The sequence below is a fragment of the Ptychodera flava genome, chromosome 9 (assembly GCF_041260155.1).
Source record: "Ptychodera flava strain L36383 chromosome 9, AS_Pfla_20210202, whole genome shotgun sequence".
NCBI classification, from domain to species: Eukaryota; Metazoa; Hemichordata; class Enteropneusta; family Ptychoderidae; genus Ptychodera; species Ptychodera flava.
Window position 1 is genome coordinate 318,299 of NC_091936.1, and position 18,346 is coordinate 336,644.

The 18,346-nt window shown below is 36.6% G+C and overlaps 1 protein-coding gene across 3 annotated transcripts in view; it reads left to right on the forward strand.

Annotated features, from left to right (window-relative positions):
* LOC139141338 (ceramide synthase 6-like) overlaps positions 1 to 18,346 on the forward strand; it is a 281,300-nt gene that overhangs the window by 244,518 nt on the left and 18,436 nt on the right. For 2 of the 3 annotated variants that reach the window (XM_070710972.1, XM_070710974.1), the window contains one exon: positions 1,571 to 1,727. The exons of the other annotated variant lie outside the window; for it this stretch is intronic. In XM_070710972.1, the coding sequence (XP_070567073.1) occupies positions 1,571 to 1,727 (157 nt within the window). The remainder of the gene's footprint in view (positions 1 to 1,570; positions 1,728 to 18,346) is intronic. 3 annotated transcript variants of the gene reach the window in all.

Here is an 18,346-nt window from a genome sequence, read left to right on the forward strand (position 1 = left end):
TCCAGACTTGTTGACGACGTCATGTACATCAACTTGACCTGTATTACCATTGATTGAAAGCGATCTCATCTGCTCTGCGGATATTTCGGCTGCTTTGCCGGTGTCTATGGCTTTTTGTAATGTGAGGTTCTGAGAAGTCTTTCTCTGACTTTCTCATCTCTGATGCCACATACGATGCGATCTCGGAGAAATTCATCCGCCAAAGCATGAGGGATATTGCAGTCTTTGAGCAGCATGCGGAGTGCCGTCAAATAGTCCGTGAAAGATTCGTTAACTTTCTGTTGTCTGGAGTTGAATAAATAACGGGTTACCGTAATGTTTTTCTTCGGCTCGCAATAACTAGCAAACTTTGCGATCACTCGTTCTATCTTCTTCTCATCACCAGCAGTGAACTCGAATGTGTCGAACACTTGCTGTGCTGCGGCACCAGCTACATGAAGGAAAGTGGCAACCTGTACTGCCTCGTCTTTTTTGTTCAGCTCTGCTGCCGTGGAAAATGTTTCCCAACTACGTCGAAACTCTTTCCAGTTCTGTGCGACGTTACCATCTAAACTTAGATGTGTAGGAGGTTTCAGCTGGATGTTGGATTGAGACATTTTCCTCAACTCCTGACACCATTGTGATGTATTGACACGGGACACAACGTGGTCTGTCCAACGAGTGCCTCAAACTGAGGTCGCTCACTTTATTTCTAAGACTCAACGTAGAGGGCGATATTACAGAAGTAATAGTGTACATAGTATTGGTATCACAGTAACATACATTACAGTAGCTACACTCAACAATGACAATGACTTGAGCGTGTTGTACAAAGATACACAGATCAGAGATCAGACATCATGTTAACAACTCTTTTCTCTGAGCGACTGGAAGTACATGTACTGTGTATGCTGTTTGCAAATTTTTGTCACAAGATCGAATATTTCCTGTGTTTTTCAGCATTGTTTTTCTATAAGCAAGTGTAACTCGGCCTATTCAACTCCGAGTAGGTCGTGTACTCGGAGTATACAAGTCCAAGTAAGCAGTTTTACTCGGAGTATGCAAGTCCGAGTACTCTGACTTGTAGTCTAACTCGGTTTTGTAACTCATTGCTGTTGAAGGCACTCTTACATACCTCAAAGTAATACAAAATGTCTCTGAATCCATGATCATTGCAAATGCAAATTCAGAGAGGGTTCGCCAAACTGATGAATCAAAATATATTTGAAATCCTCATGAGTAAGAAATGCACTCTTTTTGGCTCAGCCTACACATGAGTTAGAGCTCCTATGTTTATGCAGTTGTACCTATTATGTGTAGGAGTAGTGGCAGTATGAGTCAGCTTATGAGTCATTTCCTGTCATTGTTCATGACCTGTTACATAAATTGGCAGACCTGCTCAAAGAGGGACTGAATTGAAACATTTCTCTGCTATGCATGAAGTTGCTGAAGATGACCTCCAGTATCTGAAGTTTGAGACCTTATTTACTTTTGTCAATTTTGTTTTTGTGGTTTAAATATTTCTTGAGTGGACCAATTCAAACCAAATATGAGCACACTGTCCCTGACCATATTTTTTGTATTTTCTTAGTGTGTTAAAGAGTTCAGCCGTTGAGAGTCGTGAAATCATTGGTCCTTACACCTCCTGGTGGATATTTAATGGCCTTTTGGCAATCCTACAGCTTTTACATGTCTTCTGGTTTTCCATCATTGTGCGAATGGTATTCAAGGCCTTACGATCAGGAAAGGTAGGTTGTACATACATTTTGTTCCCTGGGGGCTATAAGGTTAAGACAAATAAATTTATCCAGATCATGACCAGTCTGTCTATGGATAGTCCATGCTACATGATATGATATTTGATATTACAATTATATACATGCAAATTCATTTAACGATATAGTTGGAAATTCTTTCACTTTCTTGTATTTAATACATTTTATTGGGTTTCTTTAAAAGTATACAACACATTCTGGTAACAGAAATGCCTTTGTCTACATAAGACCTGGTCTATTTTTTTAAAGCTACACTGGCTGCAACACTTGGCCGGTTACACAGCCACATGTCACAGCCAGTGTGCCCTTAATCATAATGTAACAGGTAATGTAACAGGTAAGGATCTCAGATTCAAGTTCACAAAATGTTCTATGTAAAAAGTTGTTAAGTTGCAATTTTCAAAAACTGTCCCCATTTTTACTCACATTTGGTATACCAATGTGAGGTTACCGTATAAGCTGAATTGATTTGCATGTCTGTATATTTGTGGGTATGTGCGGATGTATGTCCGTCACACACAAAGGCTCCCATACTGCCAAAGCTACCGTCTCAGTATTTGGTGTACAGGTAGATGTAGGGGTTAAGATGTGAATTTGTTCAAATGAACACATCAGTGTCAAAAATGTGCAAATGAGGTAAGAAAAAGGGAATTTCTGCATGTGTGCAGGAGTGACAGGCAAACTCCACTTATCTTGAGTCATTTCCTGTCATTGTTTATGAACTGTTACATATTAACAGAACTGCCCAAACCATAGACAGTAGAGGGGAGGAAGACCTTCAGTAGAGGGGAGTTGTTTATGAACTGTTACATATTAACAGAACTGTTCAAACCATAGACAGTAGAGGGGAGGAAGACCGTCAGTAGAGGGGAGTTGTTTATGAACTGTTACATATTAACAGAACTCTCCAAACCATAGACAGTAGAGGGGAGAAAGACCGTCAGTAGAGGGGAGGAAGAGCGTCTATGGTCAAACTAAGAGGGGCTAGCTGCCTTTCAGCTATGCATATTGCTAAAGTTGACCTCCAGTACCTAAAATTTCAGACCTTAATTACTTTAAATTTGTCATTCTTGTTTTTCTGGTTTAAATATTGTTGTTTTTCTGGTTGTACTGTGCAGAAATCATTGTCATAACATCAACGTAGAATTTTCCTGCGCTGAACAGATAGAAACAACATTTATTGTCGATCTTTGTTAACCCACACTGGTATGTACCAATTCTGATCAAATTTGAGCGACACCGTATAATTTCGGTATTTTTTTTAGTTAGACACTGTCTGAGATACAATGTACATCCATATCACTAGCGCAAATAAGATTGCGTGCTGTAACTACTTATGGCCCAGTGATTTATATTGCTGATAGATTTCGCGAAATGTTGCAGATCATCTTTTGACAAGCTGAGAAGCTGTTTGCAAAAAATGTGGTGAAATTTCAATATTTGTGTTTTTAGGACAATTTTTGCCCTTTTTTGATCAAAACATCAATTTCTCTGTAGCAGTATGTCAAACTTCTGTCATTCTTGTTGTTTTTCTGGTTGTACTGTGCAGAAATTATTGTCATAACATCAACGTAGAATTTTCCTGCACTGAACAAATAGAAACAACATTTATTGTTGATCTTTGGTACCCATACTGGTATGTACCAATTCTGATCAAATGTGAGCGACACCGTATAATTGCGGTATTTTTTGATATGTGAATGCAGTTTATTTTTTCTTACAGCTAAGGGAAATTCTATTTTTGAATATTTTGAAGATATTTTTTGTAAACCAACAGATCAAGTTTTTGTTTCTCACAACTTGATGTATAAATATGTCGTTTTGCCACAAGTATAACAAAGTTTAACAGTTTTGTAAAGTATTCATTACCGAGATTTTGTCTTGCATATGGAATATTTGATTATCCTAATTTTCTTCCCCATAGCATGTATAATCCATCCCAAAATTCCAATAGTTTCACAATCATGGAAAAGATGAAGTAAAGTTTCATCAGTTTTCTCACAGAATGTACTTTTCTCAGAATCAACTCTTGATGTTGTCATTGTTGACAGGTTATCATTGTTAGAATATTATATAGTATTTTAAACTGAAAAGCTCTCATTAGCTACTATAGACTATAGTCTATAGAAGCTATTGGGATGGGTATCCGTCCGGCGTCCGTCGTCAGTCTGTATGTATGTATGTATGTATGTATGTATGTATGTATGTCCGTTTGTGAGGCGTCCGTCCACTCAAATATCTTGAGAACCGCAGTACTTACTGATTTGATATTTGTTGTGTAGATAAAAAATGTGATTTTGAGAAACTGTTTTTTTTAATTTTTTGATATTGTTGAAAATAGGCAAATTAATGCCAAAAAAGGTGTTTTTGGTAAAAAATCTTCTTCTTCATAACCGCTGGTCAGACAGCTTTGTTATTTGGTATACAGGTCCCTAGGGATAACCCAGCTTAGATTTGTTCAAATTGTGATGAAATATGCAAATCTGTATTTTAAAGGAATTTTTTTGTCATTTTTGGTCAAAGTTTGACTTACATTGTATGTAATTCTTGTACTGTATAAACCCTATCAATTCACCCAGAAAAAAATAATTAATATGATTTTAAATAATTGAATTAATTAGGAAATCATCAAAGCCAAAATAATTTTAGTGTGGAATTATCAGAAAGTTCAACTTTTTTTAACAGTTCATAGTGAATTGAGGATTAAAACATGTAAAGGCAACTTTCCTGAATCCCAACTTTGATATATTCTGAACCACCATGTATGTTATCTAAAAGAAATTGCTCATAATAGTTTGTCATGATAGGGTGGTCAAATAAATAGAGATAGAGAAAGTTCTTATTTCCATTTATGGTTGAGTTGGTAAGGATAAAATAAGATTACTTTTTGAGGAAAAAAATAGAGTGGTCAATTAAAAGAGTGGTCAAAGTGATAGGGTTTTTATGGTAAAGCTGGGCTGTAAGATTCCTCATGTGCTATTTATAGCAATTATGCAATCTGTGTAAACAGTGCAATGAAAGTGTAACATGATTCCGTATAATGCTTTTGATGACCTTGAACTTCTTAAGTTTCAAACATTTGTCTCTTCAGTGTGCTTTCTCTGAGTACGTACAGTCTCAACTTATTCAACAGAACTTACTTACAATGTTAATTTGAAAGTTCGTTAATAGGATGAAAATACTGATATTAAAAGATAACCAGCTCAAGATTCTTTATAACCTGACAGATATGCTGTTTTTTTATGACGTAAATCTTGATTTAAGAAAGTCTTGTTTACTTTAATTAGAATGTAATTAACTCTTTTTTATTTGCTATTATAGACTAATATAGTCTGATGAAATATGCAAATCTGTATTTTTACGGAATTTTTTTCCATTTTTGGTCAGGCCATCCTGAAATGAGCTATCAAAGATATCCACCTTCTTCATCAATACATGTGTCACAAAAGGTTATTCTCTACATAACACAGCAGAGCTCTGTCAACTGTTGAGTTGCTTGTTTTTTCAAAACCGCTGGTCAGACAGCTTTAATATTTGGTTTACATGTCCCTAGGATGACCTTAGTGAGATAATTTCATACAGTCAGGAAATACTTAATTTTGTATCCATGTCTATAGTAGCTTCAGGGACTTTGGCCCTATGTTCTTATTGTTATTTTATACGGTAACAGGTATAAAGTATCCCAATTATCAATAAACTCATTTAATATTACTGTGATTAACAATTTTGGCCTTGGCCCTTGGGGGATGAATTAAAGATTTACAATGGCTTTATACACATTCCTAGTGAAGCAACTGTTTATATCCCTTGATATAGTACCGCTCTTCAAAGTAATGTCTCTTTCAGGAACAGTAAAATTGGTAATTTTTGTAGTATCTATGTTGATTTTTAGCTCCCATATATGCATATGTATATATGCAAATGGGAGGTATTCTTATAAGGTGGCAAAATGGCGTCTGTGTGTATGTATGTATGTATGTATGTATGTATGTCTGTTAGTCTGTCCAGATCAAAAACTCCTAAACCACAACGGCTGCCGTCTTAGTATTTGGTGTGCAGGTGCTCCTAGGGGTGGAGATGTGAATTTGTTCAAAAGAACATGTCAGTGCCAAAAATATGCAAATGAGGGAAAAAAAGGAAAAATCCTGCAAATGGTTAAAACTTACTACATTGGTCAGATTTGGTTAAAACTTAGTATGCAGATTCCTTTAGGTATTCTAAATTATGTGTGCAGAAATTGGGGTGAAATTTGCATGTTTGTATTTTTAGGGTATTTTTTTCAGTTTTAGTCAAAAAATCTTGTTCTCTGAAATCGCTCATCTGATTGCTCTGAAAGTTAATATTCATGTTCCTCAGGATGACCTTAGTCATGCTTGTGCAAATTGTATTGATATTATCATATTTTTAATTTTGGGGCAATTTTCCCAATTTTTGATAAAAAAATTATTTATCCAAAAACTACTGATCTGATAGCTTTGATATTTGGTATACAGGTATCTAAGGTTAATCTCGATTTGATGTATTGAAGTTGTGATGAACCTGGCAATTTTTTTATTTTTGGAGCAATTTTGCCTTTTTTGGTCAAAATCGTATAAGCTGAATTGATTTGCATGTCTGTATATTTGTGGGTATGTGTGGATGTATGTCCATCATACACAAAGGCTCCCATACTGCCAAAGCTACCGTCTCAGTATTTGGTGTACAGGTAGATGTAGGGGTTAAGATGTGAATTTGTTCAAATGAACACATCAGTGTCAAAAATGTGCAAATGAGGTAAGAAAAAGGGAATTTCTGCATGTGTGCAGAAGTGACAGGCAAACTCCACTTATCTTGAGTCATTTCCTGTCATTGTTTATGAACTGTTACATATTAACAGAACTGCCCAAACCATAGACAGTAGAGGGGAGGAAGACCTTCAGTAGAGGGGAGTTGTTTATGAACTGTTACATATTAACAGAACTGTTCAAACCATAGACAGTAGAGGGGAGGAAGACCGTCAGTAGAGGGGAGTTGTTTATGAACTGTTACATATTAACAGAACTCTCCAAACCATAGACAGTAGAGGGGAGAAAGACCGTCAGTAGAGGGGAGGAAGAGCGTCTATGGTCAAACTAAGAGGGGCTAGCTGCCTTTCAGCTATGCATGTTGCTTAAAGCGCAGTGGTCGTCGCGCTGCGCGTGCGTGATTTTTTTGTTGATAAACATAAATTTTTGTAAACATAAGTCTTCTCAACTTCAATAGGAGTGAGATGGGAGCAGTCCCCCACTTTGTTAACGCCTTTGTAAGACTCAACATCATGCAATAGTAAAATATTAAGATCGGAAACGAACTTCAGTAGTGTATTTCTATCTATAAACTCGTGTAGAGCTACGAACATTGGGACACTACTCTCAGCACATTATGTCGCTGAGTTTACTGCACGCAGACACAGTGAACAAGATTTGTACGTTCAATTGTCAGGGTCAAAGGTATTTTCACGATTAGATTTGACTCATGCGTATGCACAATTGTCAGTTGATGATGAAAGTTGGAAGTACTTAACCATCAATACTCACAAAGGCCTATATGCCTATACTAAGTTACCTTATGGTGAGAAGTCAGCACCAAAGATTTTCCAAAGTAAGATGGATTGTATCTTAGAGGGTATTCAGAAATATGTATGTAAACAAGATGATATTCTCATTGGAGGTGATAATGTTCATGAGAATCTTGATATTTTAGAGGAAGTCCTCAAAAGATTGAGTAATAACAATCTTCATGTTAATTTGTTGAAATGGGAATTTGTCAAAGCAAGTACTGTATATCTGGGTTTTAAATACAGCGGTGATGGATTGAGACCTGTAGAATCGTCATTGCAAGCAATTAAGCAGGCGCCAATCCCAAAGAATGTCGCACAGTTGCGATCATTTCTAGGTATGGTACAGTATTACCATCAGTTTTTGCTGAATTTAGCCACAACTTTGCAGCCACTCCATGAATTGTTAAAGAAAGGAGTTGACTGAAAGTGGTCTATAAAATGTCAAAAAGCGTATGAGAAATGTAAAGCAAAGTTAAGTAGTGAAACTTTACTTGAACACTATGATCCAAAGAAGCTGAAATTAGATTTCGATGCTTCAAGTTATGGTGTGGGAGCTGTTCTCTCACATGTATTTGAAAATGGTGATGAAAGACCATGCCTCTAGAACTCTAAGCCCGAGTAAACATAACTATGCCCAAATTGAGAGGGAAGCACTTTCACTGATATTTGGAGTTAAGAAATTCCATGATTTCCTGTATGGGAGGAAATTCACCTTAGTTATGGACCATAAGCCGTTGCTAGCAATCTTAGGTCCGAAATTAGGTTTTCCTACCATAGCAGCTGCAAGAATGCAACGATGGGCACTGACTCTGCAGGCATATGACTATGATATAGAGTATCGTAACACACGAGCACACGCAAATTGTGATGCGTTGTCAAGACTACCAAGTCCAAGCATAGGGGATTCAATCTCCAATGATGACGATGATGATGATTAAATATTTAAAAATGAAGATAAATAAACATATATTTGGACTCAGTAAATTTGTTGTTATTGTTGTTGAGGCAACGTAAGTTTCTCACATCTTTGGAAAGAACGATCTCTTGCTGCAGGTGAACTGGAACTGTTAAAGTTACCAGAATTTCGTATGCAGACGCACGCAGACAGTGTCACCCATAGTCTTCCAAAGACGTGAGAAACTTACGTTACTGCCGGGTTTTCACGCTGGGCCCATTTGTTCAGTACGGGCTCTGACCCTACATCGAATTTTACCGCTCTCGATGCTTGCTGGGTGCATTTTGGCGAGCTCTGCTATTGGTTCGATTTGAAAAGCGCCCACGTGACTCAATACACCGCCGCGCCTTTTAAATCTGAAATGTAAGAGACGTCCAGATACGCTGAAAAACTTGCTGATTTCTCGACTTTTCATCGGTAAGAGGTAAAAATGTTGGAGTATTATTGAGAAGGACTAATGTGCTTTGACCCTACGTCGAATTTTACCGATTTCGATGCATGCTAGGTGCATTTTTGGCGATCGAAAAAAAGTGTGTGGCAATGAAGTGACACCCTTGGGTAATGTTAGGCTGTATTGAATTTGCAACGCACATGTATAGTTAGGCAGCAACGCACATGTATAGTTAGGCTGTATTGAATTTGCAACGCACATGTATAGTTAGGCTGTATTGAATTTGCGACGCACATGTATAGTTAGGCTGTGTTGAAATTTGCAGCGCATACTTTGTTCTTTTCTGCAAATAGTATCAACAACGACAACAACAATAACAACAACAATAACAACAAATTTACTGAGTCCAAATATATGTTTATTTATCTTCATTTTTAAATATTTAATCATCATCATCGTCATCATCAGAGATTGAATCCCCTATGGTTCAAGCACACAAGGTGCTGAGGACAGTGTATTTGCTATTAGTGTAATAGATGAGTTTTCTCCAGTTGTAGCTGATGAGGATATTGCTAAGGAAACCAAAGTTAATCCACTTCTTAGTAAAGTGTATGATCTTGTATTGAATGGTAAAAAGAGTCATTTTTAGCTCACATGCTCACACACGTTGGCTAATGTTACATCGATGTCTGTCTATCTGTGTGTCCATCTGTATGTCTGTCTGTGGACCTGATATCTCAAAAACAGCTATTCAGATCAGAGTCAAATCTGGTACATAGGTTCAGTTTGCAAATGGCAAGAACTGAGTAGTTTTTGCTGGGTGTGGCTTGATTACTTTTTGCTCATTTGCATAATTAATGATTTTAGAAAAAAAACCCGGATATACATTTAGAAAGACTGCACACAATTTGATGAGATTTGCTACAAATATTGACCACACTAAGCTATATCAGCCATGAAAGGTATCAAGAGGTGACATGAAAAATAATTGCTAATTTACATATTTAATGAACTTTTCTAATTAGGGATATATATCTGAATGGACTCAATCAAAATTGACAAAATTTGGTATGTATATCGGAAACACTACGACTTAATATTATTTAAAGTCATTAAGCATATTTACTTCAGCTAATTCCTAATTTGCATATTTGGTGAACTTTCCTAATTAGGGACATATATCTGAATTGACTTGACTAAAGTTGATGACACTGGGAGTTATGTGATCATGTTGTTTACACACAATTGTAGATAACTAGATAACTAAGCACAGTACTTCATTGTAACTTAAGTTACTGTTACTAAAGAAAATGTTACCAATAAAGCAATTTAAATTTTAAAAAGTTGATGAAACTTGCTATGTACATTAAAGATACTATAATAATCGCAATCATACCAGTCCATAATCCAATAACACTAGGTCAGAATTCGAGCAGTTTTTAATACCATACTTTGTAATGGAACCTGTATAATCACAAGCTGGAGATGACTTTGAACAGTCAGTCAGTAGCAATTTGATTGGTTTAATTGTCTGGTAGCTTTCTCCATTTCTGTGATATAATACAAGTGAAAGTCATTAAGCATTTTCACTTCAGCCAATTACTAATTTGCATATTTAATGAACTTTCCTAATTACGAATATTTATCTAAACTGACTTGACCAAAGTTGACGAAACTTGCTTCGTACATTTAAGATACTTTATAACAACATTTTTGAAAGTTACCTAGCATTTTCCCTTCAGCCAATTCCTAATTTGCATATTTAATGAACTTTCTTAATAAAGAAATATATTTTGATTGACTCCAGCTAAGTTGATGAAACTTGCTATGTACCGGTACAGTAAAGATACTATGATACAACATTGTTGAAAGTCATTAACATTTTTTCTTCAGCAAATTCCTAATTTGTATATGTCATGACTTGACCAAAGTTGACAAATCTTGCAAGCATTGAAGATACTTTGATATAAAATTATTCAAAATTATCAAGCATTTTTTTTCAGCCAATTAATAATTTGCATATTTAATGAACTTTCCTAATTAGGAATATATACCGGGATTTTGATTAAAGTTGGCAAAACCTGCCATATACATTGATGATACCAGGTTAAAACAATATTGAAAGTCATTTCCCATTTTCATGTCACCTAATCTATAATTTGCATATCTAATGAGCTTTCACAGTTTGGCATATACAGCTTGAAGGACTTAACCAAAGGCAATTACACTTGCTCTTTGAAGTGGTGATACAATGACAGGAGTCAAAGAAATAAAGTATATTTGTTTCAGCTAATTACATATTTATATAATTAGTGACCTTTATAATTAATCTGTAGTGAAAAGTGTTTTATAGCATTTAAAGAACGTCATGTGAAAATTTCACAAAGTTTGATCCAGCCACAATGGAGTTAAATTCTTTGGAAACATTGAAATTGGGAGAAAAGAGAAGCTGGAAGATCTGGTGATTTGCATAAATTAACACTTGCGGTGGAGTCCAGTTACTTTTGTATCCGCTAAGTGCAAACCACTCCAAGAAATAACCAACCTCAGTTGCTTTAGTTTAGGATAGGTTTATTCAAGAAGTGGTGAAAACTGGGTAAATAAAGAGATTAAAATACAAGGTGTTTCATTGTCTATACCGGAGAGTCAAGGTAAATCAAGTCCAAAGTAAACGGAAGAAAAGAACTAAATTCTACGAAAAATATCTGCAAGCACTGCATTCAAAATGGTCCTCTAAATAATTGGAAAGTCATAAAGAGAAATCAACTTACATCGTTGCGCCTACACTCCTACTTTTGGCTGGTGTGTTTGTGAGATCCATGTGGCATGTCTACTTGCTTTACAGACAGTGGAAGAAAAACGTGTCTGTGTAGGTGTGATTTAATGTTTAACCTTTTAATTGTTTTACCAAGAAGTTTCTTGACCTTTGTGTCAGAGGACCTTAAGAAAGATATAGGGCGATCTTCTGAAAATCTAGTTAGGGTCATGAAGGGTCAATCCAACACAACACTTCTTTATCACACAACTTATGACTGCTTTACAAGCTCAAAGGTCGGAACCTAACCAATATTTTAATCTTTGGTCAACAAATTAATTGTAATTGAATGAATGTTGGATTTTGGAACAAAATACGCTGTGTTAGTCGCAGGGCCACCTTAAATATACTTATTTAAAGACCTTTTTGTAGTAAGAGTAACAGACAAGATTGGCTCTACATTTCCATCACCATGGTATGGACCTATTCCTGTGATGGCCTTCTACCAACCTTTTAGCAGTAATTTCAGGTTATTCCTATCTTAGCTTCAATTACTACTTTCAACCTTTATTTCATTCAGATTTCCTTAGCTTAGTGTATGATTTGTTATCTTAATTACTGTCAACTTAGCTTTACTACACTTATTCTAACTTCATTATTCTTACACTACTGTTATACCTCATAACCCCAAAATTTTTCAAGAGATGCATACATGATTGTCACTGAACAAACCATTTACAAATATGTCTTCTGCTTTTTTCTCCATATACATATACATGTCCCTTTTCTCACAAAAATGGGCTTAAAATCGCAATGTGAAAAATAGTCTTTCAGCTATATGTTGCACATTGACTCCGTGGTCTGTCTAATTCACAGTGTGTGGGGTTGTTGATAAATGCCAATAATACTAGGCGGTCATTATGTCCAAGTGCCATTGGCGGTATTTATATTTTATCCCTCCTTTCTCTCACTTTTGTTTTACTAAATGCCATCGATTTTTGTTTTATTTTGTATTTAAGCCAATCGCGTTTTATTCTTGGATCCTGAATTTGCGTTCCTTCGCTTTCACCAACTGACTGAATTTTCCCTCAATATTTTCTGTACTTGTCATCTTTCAACAAACTATTTTTAAGTTTTGAGTAGGATAGCTCTTTTACCGTATCCTCTCAGGACATTTCTAGAGTAATAGCTGCATGGTTCAAGAGGAAGCATGGCAATATTTCTGTGTTTTGGATTTCCATCTGAAGTTTATAATCCAATCTACTTTGTATCAGTACTGGTCTAAAACGTTCCTATGTATACTCTCTCGTCTCCATGTTTCTATCTCTCCAAATATCTATGAGGTCAAAGGCTTCCATCATTTTTTCAATACGCAACTTGAGTGTCAATCTCCAGGGTTTAGGATGCCCTCCATATCTGTCAATTTTGAAGTCAAGTGCTGTATGTTATAATCTCCTCCCCATATATGGTGACATTAGGATCCTGTATGTATTCTAATGGAAAGAAAGTAGATAGCTTAGAAAACAAGATAACAGACACAAAGAAGCAGAAGAAGCCCTGAGAGAATACAGAAACAGAGAAGATGGACAAAGTGCTTTGAAGGTAAGTACACATATTTGTACCTATATGCATACTCATGATACTGTGCATGTCAGCAGATGACTTTGAAAATCAAGCGGCTCAAATAGGTCACTCATCAAAGATATCTGGGACATTTAGTGAGCTGTGCAATGAGACTGTGTAACAAGAACATTTTATTTGAACTAACACAACTACAGAGGGGTATTTCATGTGATTCACTATAGAAAGTGCATTGTAATTTGTAAATCAAAGTATGAGAGTGTAGGAATAGGAACATATAGTCATTTCTGGCAAAGTCAAGAAAAAGTTTATTTATAATTTGTACCATAATTTGGCAATGTCAGAGAATTTACATAAAAATTCTGCAGTTATCCATATTTAGAAATAGTAAATACAGTATTTTTTGGCTAAGCATATAATTACTTATCACTGTTTATTACTTCTGTAAATGTTCACTTAAAGGCCAGGGACTTGATCCCCGGGATCAAGTTTGTTTTAGTCTATAGGAGGGTTAATAAGTGTCATAGCCTTTTGTTTTCTATTGAAATTGTAATCTATTAAATAGATTCCCCTGCTAGACAATCTGACGCCGGCAGAGGCCTTTAATACTTCTGAATGTTCGTGAGAGAGTGTGAGACAAGACTGGCACTTTCTACAACTGATAATTTTAATGAGTTTGCTAATTCATCTGTACAAGCTTTGCATTTGTATTTCTGTCTCCTATTTTCAAGACTGTTGACTTGAACTGATAAAGTTTATTTTGACATGATGTCATGTCTACTTTTCATGTAATATTGTTTGCTCAAATCTGATTTAATTTCTCTTTCAGATAACTCTTATATGGCATTAGCATGACAGAGGATGACAGGTCATGATGTATGAATAGTGCAAAAGGGGAGAAGTTATATAGGTTGCAACTCTATCACAAAAGACAACAGTTAGTGTTGAAACATGCCCAAATCAAGGAGAATGGCAACTGCTGTCTTGCTTCAGCTAGAGACAGTGCACATTTGTAGATTTGTCTGAAACTTGTGAAAGCTCTGTTTGAACCCAAGATTTGATTGAAGGATGACAATAAAGGTGTTATTAAATGAAGTACTAATTTGTGTTTGTACCATCATTCAGTGTAGTCCATACAAAATAGATGATGCTTTTTGCTTGTACAATGTCTCAGTTTGCAAATTCCGGTTTACTAACAAATTTTGACATTTACTAAAACTTTTAAGACTGAATTTGTAAATTTACTAAGAATTTTCAATGCCAGTGGAAACACGCAATCACCAGTGCAATGGGCGACCAGTAAATCCATGGAAATCAAGCAATTTGTTCTTACATGAACATTGCTGTTTGGTGTGTTGATTTGTGACATATACTGTGTTGACATGTTTCAACACCCAAAGAAACATTTGCAACTGTATGGTCAATACGACATATTAATCACAATATTTTAATTTTGTATCGGGATATCACAAAACAATATTGTTATTGTCACGGTCCAGCTGTTGTGAGTAAGCATGTGTACTTGGCTGGGCCGATTGAGTTTCCACAAAAAATCAATTTACTGTCATGGACAAGCTAAATTTATGTCTTTCATAAATATTTACCATTCAATATCCAAAGAAAATCAAGGCCATCAGTGATACGAAGAAAGTTTGTTTGGAATCGGGGAGTCACGTGACCATGTACAACTAAGCAAGTGCGCTAACCCTTCAGCTCTCCAAATCTGCCACAGTTTTCAGCTCATCTCAGAAAGTCTGAGTACCAATACTCAATCATAACCTCCATGAATACCCAGTCACCCTGCAGACCGAAAATGCCGAAATTCCAACCACCGCCAGGCAAGAAAAAGAAGCAAAAAAGCATCACAGTGTTCACTGGAACTGCTTCAGACCAAAGCGACGGCCAAAACGACACCCCTCATGAACATGAGGCCAGCAATGGGGAAGAACCTTTTCCAGATAAAATCACCATGGAAATGCTCTACAGAAGACTGGAAACTTTGCAAGCAGATGTCACCACGATCAAAACCAAACTCTTGGTATTATCAGATGTCGAAGATCGAGTAACAAAACTCGAGGAGAGGCAAAACGACTTCGAGAAATCGTGTGAATATGCTGCTACCAAAGCCGACGACAATGAAACCAGGATCGCCTCCCTCGAACAGAAAGTCTGTCAACTCACAGAAAACTTAAAAAACACTCAGGAGGAAAGTACTCGAGCACATCGTCGACTAAGAGAATGCTCCCTCCGCTTCTACGGTGTAAAGGAAGAAAGAAACGAAAAGCCAATGGAGGTTGCCCGACAATTGCTAACGGACAAGTTCAAAGTAAGTGATCACGGAATAGAAAAAGCCTTCCGAGCCCCAGTAAGAGGGAGCATCACTAACAATCGGTCACGACTTATCATTGTTAAATTCACTCTACTGGCGAAAAGTCAACAGATTTTACGCAAAGCCAAGCAAGCCCTAGTCGGAACAGAAATCTACATCAAACAAGACCTGCTCCCCGCAGATTACAAGAAAAAACGCCTGTACCACAAGATCATGGCGCAAGCTTACAAGGACGGAAAGAAACCAATCTTCCGGAATGGAATGCTGTATATCGACGGAGTCAAGTACTCAGGACCCCACCAACACTCGATGTGGTTTAAGAACCGCGCCTCAGACCACCCATGCGACTGCATGAACATTCGACCAGCAGATTGGAGAGCTACACTGCCACATCATCTTCACTCAAGTCATGCGACAACAACTATCTTTAACTATTGCCAGAACTTTTTTTATTAGATTTAGAAGGAACTGTTTTTTCTCCTTTAGTCCTTTTCTTATCCTTGTTCTTCACTATTCTATCCCAAAAAAGGTAACAACCAACAGAATGGAAGTAAGTGTGCTTTTAAAATATTCCAATTTCATCAAACATGCAGAAATTGAAATTCTTATCACTTAACGTGAGAGGTCTCAGGGAATTTAAGAATAAAACCAGAAAGGTAATGGTCAGAGGGGTCTCCGAGGGGGGCTTAAAGGCTCCCGATGTGAAAACTACACACAAGCTTATGCGTATAAACCGTTATTAAAAGGTATTTAGATGTAAACATAGAGCACCCCTGGAAACTCTTTCTAGACCATCGCCTAAAATCTGTGGGTGGAAAGTACCTATTCAAGTGTAACTTCGATATTAACTCACTCAGCCTGCCCCTACCGAGATTCTACCAAGAAATGCTTGAATCCTGGTCGGTCTGCAATGTTGCGGTCAATGACTCTGAGATTGACATTACTTGTCAAACAATTTGGAACAACAGAAATGTTCTAATTGGAGGGCACTCTGTCTATAATCCAAAGCTAAGACAGAAAGGGTTTGAATTAATATTTGATTTACTTACCGAGGAGGGGTATCTGTCATGGGAAAAATTAGCCAACAAAAACCTCCAAGGGAACGAAGTCCTCCTTCTTTATGGAGCAATCACATGTCTCAGAGTTAGGTGGCCAGAGCCATTGCTGGTTGAACCGGTGCTTAAAGATGAATACGAATATGTGTTTTTTAATTGTAACTTTCGACCCTCCCACAAAGTTACCAGGGAGAGCATCAGAAACGCCATTTACAGTAAAGAGGAATTAAGTCCAATTAATGAACGCTATTATGAAAGAGAATATGACTTTACTGGACCATGGTCTCCCATATATAGTCTACCATTTAAGGTAGCCATAGACACAAAAACACGTGAATTCCAGTTCAAACTTCTTCATCATATTCTGTACACAAACTACGATCTATCTAGAAGAGGCATGGACCAATCACCGCTCTGTTCATTCTGCCAAAACAGCAACGAGACACTAGATCATCTTTTCTACACCTGTAAATTCACTGAGACCTTCTGGAACGAGTTTCACACATTTTTCGAGGAATCTCTCAGTTTGTTGACTAGACATAACTTAAATGAAGTGCTCTTTGGTGTTGACAGTTACTCTGACATTCATAATCACTTGCTACTGTTAGCCAAAAGACACATCTATGCCATGAAAATGAAACAGAGTAAACCACACTTTGCAGCTTTTATGTTGCAAGTGAAATTCAACTACCATCTAGAGTACGAAATAGCTCTGGAAAAAGACAAATTAGAGAGACATTGCAGCAAATGGATTTCAATTTTACACAAAATTGTAGATAACTAAGCACTGTACTTCATTTTAATTTAAGTTACTGTTACTAAAGAAAATGTTACCAATAAAACAATTTAAATACAAAAAAAAAGTTTGTTTGCAATCATATTTTTCTTTGTAAACTACAGTTCTTGGATGCAATTTGGTTGTCTGGCAACAAACTCAATCGGTCATCGCGGCAGATGTAGTGCATGCAATATACATTCCACACTGCCCAGTCATGCTCGCATGTTTTCTTGTTATAATTCAAACGGGCAAGAATTTGGTAGCAAGGAACATACAAAATATTGCAGATCAATCAATTTTGGTGATATTGTTGAGCTATACAAATTCCAAGTTTGGTGGACGTGTTGAAAATTGTGTATTTTGCCATCATGTACGAGATGGCTCATTTACGGAGCTGGACTCTCACTGCTAAAAAACAATAGCTTTTATTACAGTTTCACATTTCACACCTTTCTTGGCAGCTTTCTCTGCAACATTCCGAAACCTCTCTCCGTGCATCCCTGCCTCTAAATGCACTGAGCAGCAACAGTGTCATCATTGAAACTATTTTTAGCTCACATTTGGTTATACCAATGTGAGATTATCATATAAGCTGAAGTCGGTGGCGTCTGTATGTATGTGTGTACGTACGTACAGTATGTCCGTCAACTTCAAAAACTCACGAACCTCTGCTCTTTTTAGCACGGTATTTGGTCTGTGGATGCATCCTGGGCTGTAGATGGGATTTTGTTCAAATGGAGTTTGCAGTGCCCAAATTATGCAAATGAGCTTTCAAAATGTGAAAATGGTCAACAATCAATAAGTGAAGAACCTCTGGTTTGATTGCTTTGAAAATTAGTATGCAAGTACCTTAGATAGACCTTAATATACAGTTTTGTGTATATCCTGAAGATATCTTGAATTTTGTATTTTTGCTGAACTTTTTTATTATTTTCCTCATTTTAAGTAAAAATTATTCTTCTCTGAAACCACCAGCCCAGTTTCTCTCAAATTTCAGTTGGATGTTCACAAAGATGTTACCCTTCTAATTTGTTGAAATTACGACAAAATTGGAAAAATTACCGTTCTGGGGCAATTTTTGTCATTTTTGGTAAAAAAATTGTAAAAACTATTTTTTTTTAAGACCCATGGACAGACAACTTTTATATTTGGCGTACAGATGTCCAGGGA